Source organism: Eptatretus burgeri, chromosome 13 (genome assembly GCF_056783735.1).
Source record: "Eptatretus burgeri isolate ZD-2024b chromosome 13, Ebu_testis_v1, whole genome shotgun sequence".
In the NCBI taxonomy this organism is placed as follows: domain Eukaryota; kingdom Metazoa; phylum Chordata; class Myxini; order Myxiniformes; family Myxinidae; genus Eptatretus; species Eptatretus burgeri.
Window position 1 is genome coordinate 40,398,988 of NC_140973.1, and position 15,373 is coordinate 40,414,360.

Sequence of the window (15,373 nt, forward strand, 5' to 3'; positions counted from 1 at the left end):
ATTTGATTGGTTGAATCTGGAGCATTGTGCCGAACCTACTTAGTATAAAGTATATTTCCCGCTCGGGCGAGGTATACAGGTATACAGGTGTACAGGTGTAATTTGTGCACGTGAGTTAGCGCTGCAGGCAAAGGAACACGGTCGGACATCGTTTGACTCGAGTATTTATTTATATAAATTATTTATTTGTGCTCCACGTTGAGTTGTGAATGCCGATTAGTTGATGGTTTATTATAGTTACCTCATATACAGTATTATTGTCGGAGCGAGTGGAGTTGGCTGTCCTTGTAGTTAAAGTGATCACATCACGGAGGATGAATACACGAGACAGACGAAAGGAACATCCTGCGAGTCCGGCTGCTCCCGGAATCGGTGCCTCCATGAGCTTCCCGACTGCTCCTCACCCGTTTCATCCCGGGTGCTTCCTGCAGGCTTCGATGTCTCCACTACTCGTACCAGGTACATCCACCTCCTACCTGGCTTTGTTCGCACGTCGTGATACCGGTCCGTCTCGTGAACCACACGTAATGCACATCTCACCTGGTTTGTGTTATTGCGTGAGGGGGTGCAGCATCATGGAGTATACTCTCCTTAAGAGCGGTTAGATTTATTACCCTGTGGTGGTGAGGGGAAGAGAAGGAGGCACGAGAGGCACTGCTCCAGGGTATTACTGGCCAAACAGCGTTTTCTCTTTAACCACCATGTTCGATATTAAACTTGGCAGAAAAATCTCATTTTCCATGTTCTTCTTTCTCCTCTTCTTCTTCTTCTTCTTCTTCTTCTTCTTCTTCTTCTTCACATGTAATGATGTGAGTCTCATTAACCTCCACCATCTTCGAAGATGGAGGTTACTGTTTTCACCCTTTTGTGTTTGTGTTTGTTTGTTTGTGAACAGTATTACGGAAAAACTCCTCGACGGATTTTGACGAAACTTGGTGGGGAGGTAAGGTATGGTCCAAGGATCATGCCATTAGATTTTGGACTTTGTCCCCCCCCCCCATCAAAAATTGTTAGAGAAAAAAATATTTTTGCATTTCGACATGTTTTAAGTGATTTCCAACCCCCCCCCCCCCAAAATATTTTTCTTTTTTTTTTTGCATTTCTACATGCTTTAGGTGATTTCCAACCCCCCCCCAAAAAAAAATTTAGAGAAATTTTTTTTTGCATTTCTACATGTTTTAAGTGATTTCCAACCCCCCCCCCCCCAAAAAAAAAAAAATGTTGGAGAAAAGAACTATAACTGTCAGCACTGTTGACATCATATTTAATGAATAAGATATAAGGTTCACTTGAGTGACCCAGCAGTATTGGCGGCGGAGATTTTGCACTCTCCCGAATGCTCCCCCTCTAGTTCAATCATGTTTCTCATATCGATTAGATTTAGAAAACTCTGATGATTTAATGCCTTTTGAAAGTATTGCCCAACTGTGTCTGCGGACGTCCTCCTGCAGTTGGGTTACTTTTTATTAGGAGGTTGGTGGCAGGATTTGCACTCCAGCCACCGTAAAACCCTTCATTCCGCAAAACGCAAAAAAATCTGAAAACCCACTCCGTGGCAGTACCTCCTGTGCAGCTTCCCTTCGCAGGGCAGTTCACTGGAGGACGGGATTGGGGCAAAGCCTTCGAGACCCCCAATCTTTGATGATAGGAGGGAAACCACGGGGTAACATTGCGGGAGAGTGTGTCGGAGTGGTGCTGAGGTGTCGTCCACCAGACGGCGGTCTCCTTGGGTTAACCTGAGGCGGTCCCTTCGGGTGGGTGCCTGGAATGTCCTATCCCTAAGAGAGGATGATCACCTGTCTCTTATCTGAGCTCAAGCGTTTGGACATCGGGATTGCAGCTCTCTCTGAGGTTCGGAGACCGGATTGCGGCGAGATAATGGTGGGTGGTTACACCTAATATTGGTCTGGTCACTCTGATGGTGACCATACCCAAGGAGTTGCTGTAGCTGTGTCCAATAAGCTGACCCCAATGATAATTATCATTTCCCTGGTTATTACATTATATTATTTTATAATATAATTAATTATTATTATAATAGAGGTAACACCGGTCAACGAGCGCATTATGAGACTAAGGATTCATCACTCCTTCGGTGTCATTTCCCTGGTCTCTGTTTATGCTCCGACTGAGGCGAGTGATCTCACCGTGAAGGATGCATTCTACGTCACGCTCGAGTCTGTGGTTGATCAATGCCCCAGACGAGATACACTTCTAGTCTTGGGGGATTTCAATGCATCGACTGGAACTGATAGGGATGGTTATGAGGTGTGTGTTGGTCCCCATGGGTCAGGAACTATGAACCAGAATGGCACTAAGTTCCTTGACTTTGCAAGAAGTCATGGACTTAGGGTGGCTGGTTCATGGTTTCAGCGCCCACAAGCTCATCGCTGGACTTGGTATTCCAATGCTGGCGGTGTTGCAAAGGAGATTGACCATGTCCTCATTGACGGTCGTTGGAGGATGATCCAGAACTGCAGGGTCTACCGGAGTGCTCAGTTCCTCAATACTGACCACAGGCTTGTTGTAGCAACTCTAAAGCTGCACCTTAAATCCTGGAGAATGGTACCATCCCAGCCTAGGCTGGATGTTGGCAAGCTCAGGGATGAGAGAGTAGCTGAGGAGTTTGCGAACAGGCTGAGTGGACATTTGGGGGGTCTGGGTGCTTTGGGGGGTCCTGAAGAGTTGTGGAGCGCCTTTAAGACCACCGTCCTTGATGTTACCGGTGGATGTCTTGGAACTCACCGCAGGGCAAAGAAGAATTTTGTCTCGAGGGACACTGGATACCATTGACCAGAGTCGCAGGGCCAGGCTGAATGGCAGAGCTGAGCTGTTCAGGGAGCTGAGGCGTAAAACTGTACGTGCACTGAGGGTGGACAAGGAGGCCTATGTGCGAGGAATCTGTGAGGGGGTAGAGCATCACCTGTGGACAGGTGATTCTCGTCCTGCTTACAGGGGAATTCGCGCATTGCGTTCATCCAAGCCCATCCCTCGGAGCACTGCAGTTAGAGCAGAGAGTGGTGGGCTCTTGACAGGAGTCTGAAGTGAAGGCCCGCTGGGCCGGTTACTTTGAGCGGTTGTACCAGGCTGATCCCCCAACTGTCGAGTTGGACGTCAAGGATGTTACAATCCCTGTTGCTGACCCTCGAATCAACTGTGGTCCACCTTCGCTTGTGGAAACACGGGATGCGGTGAACCAGTTGAAACGGGGCAAAGCTCCAGGGATCTGTGGCATCCATGCCGAACTTCTCAAGGCTGGTGGAAATGCTGCACTCATGTTGTTGCATGCAGTTTTGTGCTCTGCCTGGAACACAGGCATCATCCCAACTGATTGGAAGAGGGGCCTTGTTGTCCCTCTCTGGAAAGGGAAGGGTGATCGCCAAGACTGCAACAACTACCGAGGGGTGACACTGCTCTCAGTGCCGGGCAAGGTCTTTGCTCGGATAATTCTTGATAGGGTTCGCCACCATCTGCTTGAGCACCAGCGTCCAGAGCAGTCAGGCTTTACACCGAAGAGGTGAACGATTGACCGTATCCTTGCTCTTCGTGTCCTCACCGAACGCAGACGAGAGTTTCGGCAGGGGCTGCTTGCAGCCTATGTTGATCTCTGCAAAGCGTTCGATTCAGTGAATCGGGATGTCCTCTGGAGGATTCTTGGTCTTCGTGGGGTGCCACCAAAACTGATCGATCTGATGTCTGAACTCTACTCTGGTACTGAGAGTGCTGTGAAGTGTGGTGGTACCATCTCTGACTTATTTCCAGTTACTGGAGTTCGTCAGGGGTGTGTACTTGCCCCCACACTTTTCAGCACTTTTATGGACTGGATTTTAGGGAGGATGTCGGAGAGATCAAGTTGCGGTGCATCGTTTGGGAATGTCAAGATCTCGAACCTTGATTTTGCAGATGATGCAGTCATCTTTGCGGAGACTTTAGACATCCTTTTGGGGGTCCTCGAGGTGCTGAATGAAGAGTCTGAGCCGCTGGGATTACGGGTTTCTTGGGTCAAAACTAAGATCCAGGCTTTCGGTGACATCTTGGATGCTGCTGTCCTGTCTGTGCCTGTTTGTGGTGAGGATGTTGAGGTCGTGGAGAGATTCACTTACCTTGGCAGTGATATTCATGTCTCTGCTGGCTGTGAATCGGAGGTCAATAGACGTCTGGGTCGGGCCTGGGGAGTCATGGATTCACTGGATCATGGGGTGTGGTGCTGCCGGTACCTGTGCGGGATGACGAAAGTCCGAGTCTTCAGGTCCTTGGTGCTTCCAGTCTTGCTCTATGGATGCGAGACTTGGACTCTGACCAAGGATCTGAGACAGACTTAATTCCTTTGGTGCCAGGTCTCTTCGGAGAATCCTTGGCTATTGCTGGTCGGATTTTGTGTCCAACGAGCGGTTGCTGAGAGAGACTCGGATGAGATTTGTTACCTGCATGGTCTGTGAGCGTCAGTTGCGGCTGTATGGACATGTGGCTCGTTTTCCTGATGCTGATCTTGCTCACCAGATTCTCTCAATGAGGGAGTCTCATGAGTGGAGGAGGCCAGTGGGCCGACCACATGCCTCTTGGTTGCAGCAGGTTGACCATCTCAAGGAGATGGGGATGGGCCTGGCATCTGCCTGGGGGATGGCCAGACGGAGGCACCTGGAGTACCGGTGGAAAGTGGACGCGACGCGCTGTTCTGGCACATGCGCCCATACCTGACCTGACCTGAAAGTATCATAAAACAGGTTGCTCTACTTGCAACACAGATGTGAGAAGCAAAAAAAAAAAGTGAGCTATTTCAATTTATTCACATGAGATTTTTAAAGGGTGAAAGTTCATTTTAATTTTTTATTGTTCAGCAATGATGCAAAGATTGATGTTTCCATCGGTGAAGTGATATGTCTCACTTCTGGTGGCTTTGAAACGAACAATCGAGCAGCTTGAGCGCTCGCCAAGTGGCTTAAGCGCTCCAACAGAACGCCTGGCTTGACAAATGATTCCCAATTGCTGTTGATGAAATGATGCACCTGGAAATGCCTAAGCAATGTCTGAATTGGACAAATGAACACTTTTTCTTTTTTTTTTTAATACAACATTGGAACTGCTGCCGAGTTCAAATCTGGAGCTTAATTTTTTTGTAATTCAGCTTAGTTTAAGAAGTTGTCACATGGGTGGAAATGAAATTATGCCACGAACTCTGGTGTCTCGGGGTGTTGATAAGCATTGCAATATACCCAGCGATTCCTAGCTATGATGAACGCATTCAATAATGAGTGGTGGTGGGAAGACTTTATTGTTAATAAATCATCGAGGCATGGTTGAGCAGGCCAAAAAACATGGTGGCTTCAGCCCCCAGTGACATTAACCAGGATACGCCTTGATACCCCAGAGAGTGAGTCGGCCGGTGAGCGCCTAATGTATATTATTAAATAAGGCTGTTAATTATCTTTAAACGTGGTGTTTTAATTAACCCAAACACCCAATATTCACGGTTGCACTTCCTTGGAGTTCCCTTTGTATGTATGCAAAGTGTCAGTCAGGCTGCTTGGTTTCATGGTTTTGGATTTTTTTATGGAGACATTTTATTAGTGTACATGTGCCATGTGGCAAACGGACAAGAAGGGACATTCCACGGCTTGTGGAAAATGCCAAATGATAGAAAATAAGGCACATTCAAAAAAAAAATCTCGTGTGCATGATTTACTACCTTTGTGTTCTTGGGAGGAACCGAGTAATGATCGAGAAAAGTACATATATAGGTTAAAACCTGTTGGTATGTTATTATTATGATTATTATTTGTCATTAAAAAAACAAATAAATTGGTGCCCCTTTTATAAACTTTTCTAGAGCATCACTTGGTTCCTCCTAAGAACACAACGGTAGTGCAGCATGCACATGAAATATTTTCTGTTTGGCATTTTCAACAAGTCTTGCAATGCCCTTCTTTCCTATAGTTGCCCACATTACCAGAAAGTAGCCTTTTCTATGCTCCTGGCATTTTTCCCAATAATTTTATTGTGGAGAGGGAATACAGCTGGTATAAATAAGGTGGCTGCTGATGCAGAACAATTCTATTCCTTAAATCTCCCTCCTGATATTGCCCTGTTCTCTTATTTCGACGTTTCAGTCTCCAGTGTGCATTGCCGTGAGGTGCATATTCCTCCTTGACCACTTGCCGGGTGTTGTGCCTGCGGTGGACATCCCTCTTCTTGGGTCTGCTTGTTGTATGTTCCTAACATTATACAGTGTCGAGTTTCTGAAGCACTGTGCTGCAGCTCATGGTCTTTTCTGCTATTTCGTATAACATTTCAAAATCTTCACCTGTGGCTTTGTGTTGTAAGGCACCTTCCATCAACGATGTTTCAGGTCCTGATGATGTAGAAGAGGCAAACTTGGATGACTTCATTTTGCCTTCCTCTTTTTACTTCTGCCACCAAAGGTGAAAGAGGTTGTTTTCACCCCTTTCTGTGTTTGTTTTTTTGCAGGATATCTGCAAGTTGTGGACAGGTTTTGTATGCGACAAGGACTAACTGATTAGATTTTGGTGAAGATCCAGATCCTGATCCAGAAAAAAAACTAGAATTTTAAAAAGTGATTCTTCACCATTGAGAGATGGAGCCAAAAACTATATATAGCATGATATCTCAAGTTGTGGACGGATTCGGACAAACCTTGGTGGACATGTTGGGTGTGTGACAAGGAAGAATTGATTCAATTTTGGTGAAGATCTGGATACGAGAATTATTGAATTGATCAAGTTATTCTTCACCTTTGGGAGATAGGGCCAAAATCAATAGATTGCATGATATTTCAAAAATGTATTGGACCCAATATGTTCACATGGAACGGGCATTACGTAGTGGAGGTATGCGCTCAACCAAGTGCCCTTCGAGTTTTTCTTCTGTTTTGTGTCTTATTATTATTATTTTTTTTTTTTGTAATGTGCTGTATTTGTATTATCTGTGATGGACCACTGGTCCATAAGAGGTGATGCAGCCCAAACTCAGGGGTTGGACTTTGTGGAAAGTTATATTGCCATTCCCTGACCAAATTGCTATCATATACGAGGTGTGTTCAAAAAGTATCCAACCTTAATTTTTCGTGCGTAAACAAATGAAGCTTGGGAGGCGTGGTTTGGTGCACGTATGTTGGTGATCCTAATCCGTATGCGTGAATATTTTCCCGCCTGCAGAAGCTGTCAGTCGCCGACAGACCGCCGATGAGTGAGGAAGTGTAAGTGAGCGCCATCGGATTTTCATTTTTGACAAAGACGGAAAAAACTTGAACAATGCTACTGCATCGAATTTTGTGTAAAGCTTGGCGATTCCCAAGTGGAAACGATCCGCAAGATTCAACAGGCCTTCGGGAACGAAGCAATAGGCACCACACAGATAAAAGAGTGGTACAACCGTTTCAAAGATGGTCGCACATCAGTGTAAAGTGAAGCACGTTCTGGTGGGCCCTCAACATCCCAAAATGAGATCGTCATTGACCAAGTGAGGACCCTGCTGATGCGGGATCGTCGAATCACGATCAGAACTTACAGACAAGGCGGGCGTCAGCATTGTATCCGTTCATTCCATTGTGACTGAGGATTTGGGCTGAAGGAGAATCTCAGCGAAGTTCGTACCAAAGCTGCTAACGATCGAGCAGAAGCAACTCCGTTTGGAGATCGCACAGGACATGCTGGAGACTGTGAACAGCGATCCCAACTTCTTCAACACAGTGATCACTGGCGATGAGACCACAGTGATCCGTCATTTTGTCAAAAACGAAAATCCGACGGCGCTCACTTGCACTTCCTCACTCATCGGCGGTCTGTCGGCGACTGACAGCTTCTCCAGGCGGGAAAATATTGTTACGTTTGAGGGGGGGGGGTATGCATTCAAAGGGTAATTAGGATGTTTAATTAGGTATGCCATGCTGTTCGAGTTTACCAGGATCTCGATGTAATAAGTAGCAATTCAGTGGTGATAAGTTGTCTAGTAAATGTTCATTTCTTCAAGGGGGAAATGATAATAGTCACGTAATTAGATAGGGACACGGGATAGGGTAAGTGTGTCTGCGTAAACCCCTTTAGTAGTCCCTGGAGGCTGGCCATGACGTCACAGGACAGGGCTGCGGATGGCTCCGCCCCGTGATCACGATTGGCAGAAGGCGACGGCGGTGGGCCAATAAACGGCTTGATTGGAAGTGACGAGGACAGGAGGATAAAAAGGTTCTGTTGGGGGTCGAAAAGGAAGAGGAAGAAGATCGGGACAAAAAGATCGTGTTTTTTTAGTGTGGAGGCTGTTGCGCGAGAAGCGTACTTGTTGTTGTGCTGACTCGATCGTGTTCTTCATCGTGTCTTGGAGCCTTGCTGAGCCTCGTGCCTCACCTTGGTTGGCTCTGGGGTTCTGCTCACTCGGAGTACGGGGTCGAACGGCGGGCGGACCTGCCTCCCTCTCCTGCTCGCAATTTGGCGCCAGAACTGGTTCCCTGGAAGCTGTGAGCGGACTTGGGCCAGGACCAGGAGGTCGACAGCACCACGGTTTCTCCTGCCCCCCCCCCCCCGACGAGAGCAAGGCCAGCTCGTCCGACGCTGATCCAGGGACAGTTGCGTCCACACCACGGTCCAGCCTGACCACCAGAAGTGTGTGTGTGTGTGTGTGTGTGTGTGTGTGTGTGTGTGTGTGTGTGTGTGTGTGTGTGTGTGTGTGTGTGTGTGTGTGTGTGTGTGTGTGTGTGTGTGTGTGTGTGTGTGTGTGTGTGTGTGTGTGTGTGTGCTTGGCGCCTTAGAGGGTTTGAGATCTGTATATTCATTGGAATTGTCTGTGTTTTCCCCACGCCCGATCCCACACCATCCCGTCAAATCGCCCCGGATCCCTCTTCTTGCCGAGTCTTGTTATTTCTGGTTAATAATAAAAACAAATAAACATCATCAACTCGGTGAAAAGTGACTCGTGCCACCTTCCTCGTCCCGTTTGCGGTAGAGCGATTAGAACCGCCATGTTTGGGTTATAAATAAATAAACCGCCTCCATCGTTTCGGCTCATTCTACGTTGGCGGGACTGTTCAAGTCCCGTGGACGTCACAATATTCACGCATACAGATTAGGATCGCCTACATACGTGCACCAAACCACGCCTCCCTAGCTTCCTTTGTTTACGCATGAAAAATTAAGGTTGGATACTTTTTGAACACACCTTGTAGATGATGTATTGTAAAAGACCCCTTGGGATTGGATGTTCAACAGAAGGGTCCCAGCTTGATGTCCTCTCTGACAAATGACACTGTGACTCACTGTCTGTAAAGCACCTGTTTGATACTTGAAGGTGCATGCACTACATCTGTACCATTGGATGACACTTGTTGTAACCTTTTAATTTAAGCCTGGCACTGTATTGGCTTAAAGGTTAAGGTGGCTGGCTTAAGATATTTGAGTCTGGAGTTTGAGCCCCTGTTGGGCCATTAACATGATACCAGGTGGGTTGACTCAGCCTGTTATCCTTTTGAGGTCAGTAAAATGCTTTATTACGAGATGTCACTGGTGACTTACTCTCTCAATTACATTGTGCTTACATACTCGAAGGATGAAGGTGTTCTTCAACATGATCCATTCTTTCCTTTTATTTATTGGTTCGTGGGCACCAGCAGTGACCACTATTTTCGTTGTGTCTGTGTGACTCTCTCCAGAGCATAGCTCCGTCACGTTTGATGCGATCTTGATGAATCTTGGACACAAGCTAGATATCATGGTCTAGTTGTCTTTTTGTATGAGGGGCGTCCCACACCTCTTATGGGTGGAACCACGCCCACTTGAACTTTTTTTTTCTCGCAATTTCATTTCCTAAAGCTGTGCATAATTCCATTCCATAAGTACAACATATAAAAAATCCGATTTGGTCAATTTTGATGGAAGAGATAGATTTTTACACTAGGGCTTCCACGAACTCAATTGTACCTATCGTGGCATTGTTCAATAATTCCCGCGAACCATCGTCGCCTCCCGGCTTGTTTTGTTTTTTTCTTCTGTGCATTTTGAGTCCCTTTTTACTGATTTTAATTTTTCATTTCTCTAAGGATGTTCGTAAGGCATGTAGTTAATGCATGGAATGATTGGTCTGGAAAGGCAGTGGTTGTCGAGACAGATGGATACCAAGAAGCATTGGAAATGGTGAGGGGGGTACATAGTGATTGATTGGGTGGGGGGGGGGTACATGGCTATTGGTGGAATGGATGGGTCATTGTATGCATGTGTTGTGATTATGACATCTAAGATGTTTGTTTGTTCTTTATTTATTTTAAGATGTGTTGTTTGTTGTTTGCTCATCTACCCCCCACCCCCTTCCCCCCCAAAGCCATATCCCCCTCCCTCGTATTCAAATTCAGTAAATAAGCTGATATGGAATTAATGTGGTGTTTTCCTGTTTATAAAAGTGCAGGCATGATTAACCAAATGGCGTCCTCTAGTGTAAAAGTTCTATCACCTGTTTCGTGGCCTTTTCCCGTTGCTGCATTTGAAAAGCTGCTGATTGATTATTTTGCATTTTCATTTCACTTTTCTTGATTCAATGTAGTCAGTCATTATATTGCCCCTTCTCGTCATCTTTAAAATGAATATCTGGATTAAAGTAGATTTAATACAGATCTTCATGGAGTGACAAAATTTAAAATAGCTATATAAAATAAAATTTTTAGACAAATCCAACCTCCACCACATGTCGCACCGTTTTGCGGTGGGCGGTATAAGTAGCAAAGAGCTTTAGCTCTGAGTGAAACACAATTAACCTTTTAAAATTAATGAATTTAAACTTTTCCCATCACTAAGGACAGGTGCTTTTGCTAGTAGTTGATGTGCACAAACTTGTTTTGCCTTATTGCTGAGATTTTATTTTATTTATATATATATATATATATTTTTTTTTTTTTTCCCTTCGCCTTTTGTCTCACTCCAGGCTATTGCTCTGGAACATTCCCATACTACCAACCTTGCATCATCTCTCAGCAGGATGGCCGCCGGATCCTGATTCGTCAACCAGTCTTGCACCCATTTTTGCGGCCTTCATTTGGCCATCCCTTTAATCCATCACCATCTTTGCTGCCCTACCCACACCATATGCAAACCATGCCAGCGGCATCTATGTACACGCGGGCCACTGCCATCTCAAAAGAAGTGCAGACAGACACTGAAGATTTGGAAATGGGAAAGCCTGGGGAAGAATTGTTATATGGGGCAGTAGTTCAGAAAGAATCTTCTGCAGTAGGGAGACATTCTGGCAAAGTTGCTGCAGTTGTGAATTTCATGAGCAATTTGACTACACAGGAGAATCACAAGCAGTCTTCTGGGTTTTGTTCCTTGCCAGCGAGCACAGAGTCCTCAGATGAGGATTCAAAAGGTTCCCAAAAAGCTACTATTGATCAACTTGCTCACTCAGCACCCACGAGACAGACAAAGAAACCTTTGCCTCAAAGAGAAGTTGATCCTTTCTATAAAGAGAGCTTGGAAATATCTGGGAGAGCTGAGGACAAAGATGTTTCAGTTAATTGTGGCGGTTATCCTGAGGAAGAGGAAAAAGCGAGGCTAACGTGCAAGAAAGTTGAACAGGTCTTGGCAAGAATAGCAGATCCACTGCATGAAGGTTCTTTTGAGGTTTGGACTATTGAAGCGACCGTTCCGGTTTATGATTCAAAGTCTGCAAGCGATGCTCAATTTGACATTCCACATTGTGAAGTATTATCAGTAGAAACGTGCAAAGGTTTTGTTGCTATGATGGATTCTGTGCCTGTAAATGCTTCAATGACCTGCCAGCAGGTTCTTGGTAAATTGACGTCAAAGGACATTTGGGTTGTTGACTCGTCCTCTCTTTCATCTTCTGAAGAGCAACAAGGGCCTTTGAGCACCAAAACGTCTGACAAACAAAAGTGTGAGAAACTGCATAAGCAGCGAGTGCAAGGTGTCTGGGAAGGTGATGCTGAGCAGTTGAGGCTAGCTGCAACCATTCACCAAACTGGTTCAACCAAAGATGACAGGATTGGTGTTCCAGAAATGCACAGTTGTCCACTTCATCGCTGTGATGCATGCTTGTGTGTGGAGAGCTTTAAAAAGCCTTTGGATTTTGAAGAGGTTGTGAAGGGATCTTGCCCGAACACACATGACAATTGTGATGTGGCAACAGAGATGTCATGTGGTAACGGTGAAGAATCTTTCCCTTTAAAGTTGCCAAGGAAATCTGGGACAGAAAATGGTGCTTGGCTAGAAAAAGTTGATATGCCCAACATTGGAGGTGCCATGCATCCTGGTACCCAGGAGTGTACAAGTGTCATGTTGATGTCTCTTGAAAGCAGCAGTGAAAATCATGTGTTTGAAACCATTCCAATCAGAAGGCAGGCTTCTTTAGGCCAGAGCTCTAATTTTGTTTCACCCCATGCTATATTGGGCAGCGAGTTTGTTCAGTCACATGCTTCTCTGCATGTGGACCCTGGAAATTCTAAAAGCTACAGTGAATATCAAAAGCCTTTGATCACAGGAATAGAACGCAAAACTGCTTCTCCAGGCACCTATATAACCAAAGAGCACCCACAACACCTCATCTCCCGTGATGTGAAGAACCGTCGCTTGTGTCTGCAGAATGCAGAAAGGTACAAACGTGATATTGATGAACTCTCTGATTCTTCCATGTGTACCAGTGTGAGTCAGGTGCCTTGTCATAAAAACGACTTGGTCCGTGAGTCATTTACGCAACCGAAACATCTCTCACCTCTGGATGTAGGAAGTCTGAAGGAAAACCGGTCTCTCCAACCTCTGAAAATGCGAACAAAACAAAAGCGAGACTCTATGCAGCTTGGTGCAGTCCCAAAAAAGACACCAAGAAAAATGTGTGAGCCTGCAGTTCGAAATGTGCACAAGTACCAAGGCATTGATTCTAGTGATTCCAAGCATAGCTGGTATGATTCCACAGTGAGCCAGAGTGATAAGCAAAAAGAACGTGGAAACCATGCCCAGGAGTGCCTTGAACAGGTGGCAAATGGTCGGGCTCGGAGTACTCGGCGGCGCTACTGTTCCTTCTGTGGTTCCTTGAAGCTATTGCATAGAGACGGTAAGTCTTTCACCTTTTGCACAAATTCAGTTTCTGATAAATTTTTATTTTAACATGCTTGGATGTGTTACTGTGGTGTAGCTGGAAATTGTTACCTTTTCTGATGTTCCAGAAATTCAAATTTGGCATTTTGGGTTAAATCAGAATTCCTTCTCTGATCCATCAATATTAGGGCGACCAGGGTTGTCAGGCAGGGCATCTGGCGTAAAACATGTGCCAAATCATTATGCGGATCATACGGATGATCCGCTGTGGCGACCCCCAATTGGGAGCAGCCGAAAGAAGAAGATCCATCAATATTATCATATTATAAATTCATTTCCTGTGTGTGAAACACCAATCATGCTCAAACTACTGGTCCAATTGCCACCAAATTTGGATCCCCAGGTGAACATGGTTGTCTTGTGTTTGGTTTTTTTTTTCTTTTTTTTTTTTTCTTTTTTTGAAGAGGCCATCTTATAAATAAGCAATTACCTCTGCAACCAAAGGTGGATGGTGGTTGTTTTCACCTGTTTGTGTTGTTCACAGGATATCTCAAAAAGGTGTGTGTCTTCATTGAGAGATGGGGCCAAAAACTATATCTACAGGGTGCCCCACAGAAAACCAGGAAATTTGGTACAGTTTATTTAAAACAAAAGCAAACTTAGATGTAGTGTAAAACAAAGATGCACTTTATTTTCAAACAAAACAAAAGCAAACTTAGATGGAGTGTAAAACAAAGATACACTTTATGATATGTTAGTTTATTGATATGGTAAAATAAATCTCAAGTTTTCTGTGGGGCACCCTGTATTATGAAATTTCAAAAAATTATTGGGCCCGATATGTTGTCGTGGCGGAGGTATGCGCTGTACCGAATGCCCTTCTTGTTTTCCATGAAACCAATGTGGCTGCCAAACAACGTGACTGATGATGCCTTTTTGTTAAATAAAATATTCCCAGCAAGCGTAGTGGATCATAACTGCAAAGTCTAGTATTGATAGGTTATTTGGTTTTGGTTTTGGAGAAATCATTATTTTATAATACACAACAAATCATATCTTGTAGACTGCATGGAGCTGTTCATGGGTAGGTCATGAGTGACACCCATTCTGCAGGCCACACCTTCCCTCCTCTCCGCAAACATAACGAGCACTGCCTTTTAGCTCGGCCACACCTTTCTCTCCAGCCACCCAGAAATTGCAGCCATATTTTTCGCTTCACATACGCTCAGTATGTTTCTTGAGGCCTCTTGTATATTTGAAGAATGAACGAGTCTATCATAAAATAAAGCTACTATTTTGAGGAAGGAAACGTGGTGATTCCACCACAAAAGAGGTGTGATGCATGTTTTGTGTGCAACGATCGTGGCTGCGGTCTCATATGCACCACCTAATGAAGATGTGTTGATTTTCATATTAAGCAGAGGAAAGAAAATTGTAGTCTTTCAAGAAAAATACTTTGTTTTGCCTGACCTTAAAAGCTTATAAACAAACCGATGGATATGTAATGCGAAGTGAATAAACATTAACATCGGCTTCTTCGTGAAAGTTGAATATACACCACCCAATGAAGGTGTGTGAATTATCGTGTTATGCAGAGGAAAGAAAATCGTGCTCTTTCATAAACTTTTCCTTTGGGAGCCGATGACAAAGGTCCGATGTGCTGCTCGTGTAACCCAAGTGGCTGCGGGACTACTCTTGGACAGTGTGTGTGCATGGAAAGGGTGAGGGTGAGCGTGGGAAAATTGTGTGGTACGAGAGCCGGACAGCCCGTGTGCATAAGTGGTGTGACATCCGTGGGACGTGTGCGGATATGGTTGCGGGAAGTCCCACATTGCAAAAGTGGGCATGGCGAAGCTCACAGGGTGACCTGTATGTGAGTGACCGGCTGTGGGGATCCCTTTCACTTCCACTCCCTTTCAAGGCTTCTTCTGGATCCGTCCATCTCCACCCGCTTTTCAAAGCGCGAGTCAGGTGTCTGTTCAAAGGGGGGGGGGGTTGTCTCAAAGCGGGGCATCATGACACCTGGCAATAACTGCTTGCAGTTATAAAGCATAATGCCTCTAGTTATTTTTATTTATTTATCTTTGAAGAGACAAAAAGTGCAGTTGTCAACCCTCATCTCATTCCTCATAATCGTACTGCATTAGGGGTGAGGTGTCAATGTGTCTAGACCCTCTAATGGACGTTAAATCCCATGGTTTCCTTCATGAAGTGACTTTGCTATCGCTGACGCACTGAACAAATTCCCAATTTCCTGCTTTAACCTATAAGGGCACGACGTCAGCAACACTGCCACGCCTCTGCGAGAACTGATGCTAACCAGCAGCCAC

At 45.2% G+C, this 15,373-nt stretch overlaps 1 protein-coding gene across 3 annotated transcripts in view; it reads left to right on the forward strand.

Moving 5' to 3' along the window:
• LOC147014279 (uncharacterized) overlaps positions 1 to 15,373 on the forward strand; it is a 30,759-nt gene continuing 15,386 nt past the window's right edge. Inside the window, exons 1-2 of one of the 3 annotated variants that reach the window (XM_085852128.1) lie at positions 1 to 459; positions 10,918 to 13,059. In XM_085852128.1, coding sequence (XP_085708254.1) covers positions 315 to 459; positions 10,918 to 13,059 — 2,287 coding nt within the window. In that variant the 5' untranslated portion in view covers positions 1 to 314. The remainder of the gene's footprint in view (positions 460 to 10,917; positions 13,060 to 15,373) is intronic. The other 2 variants (XM_085852127.1, XM_085852126.1) reach the window with 2 other exon arrangements.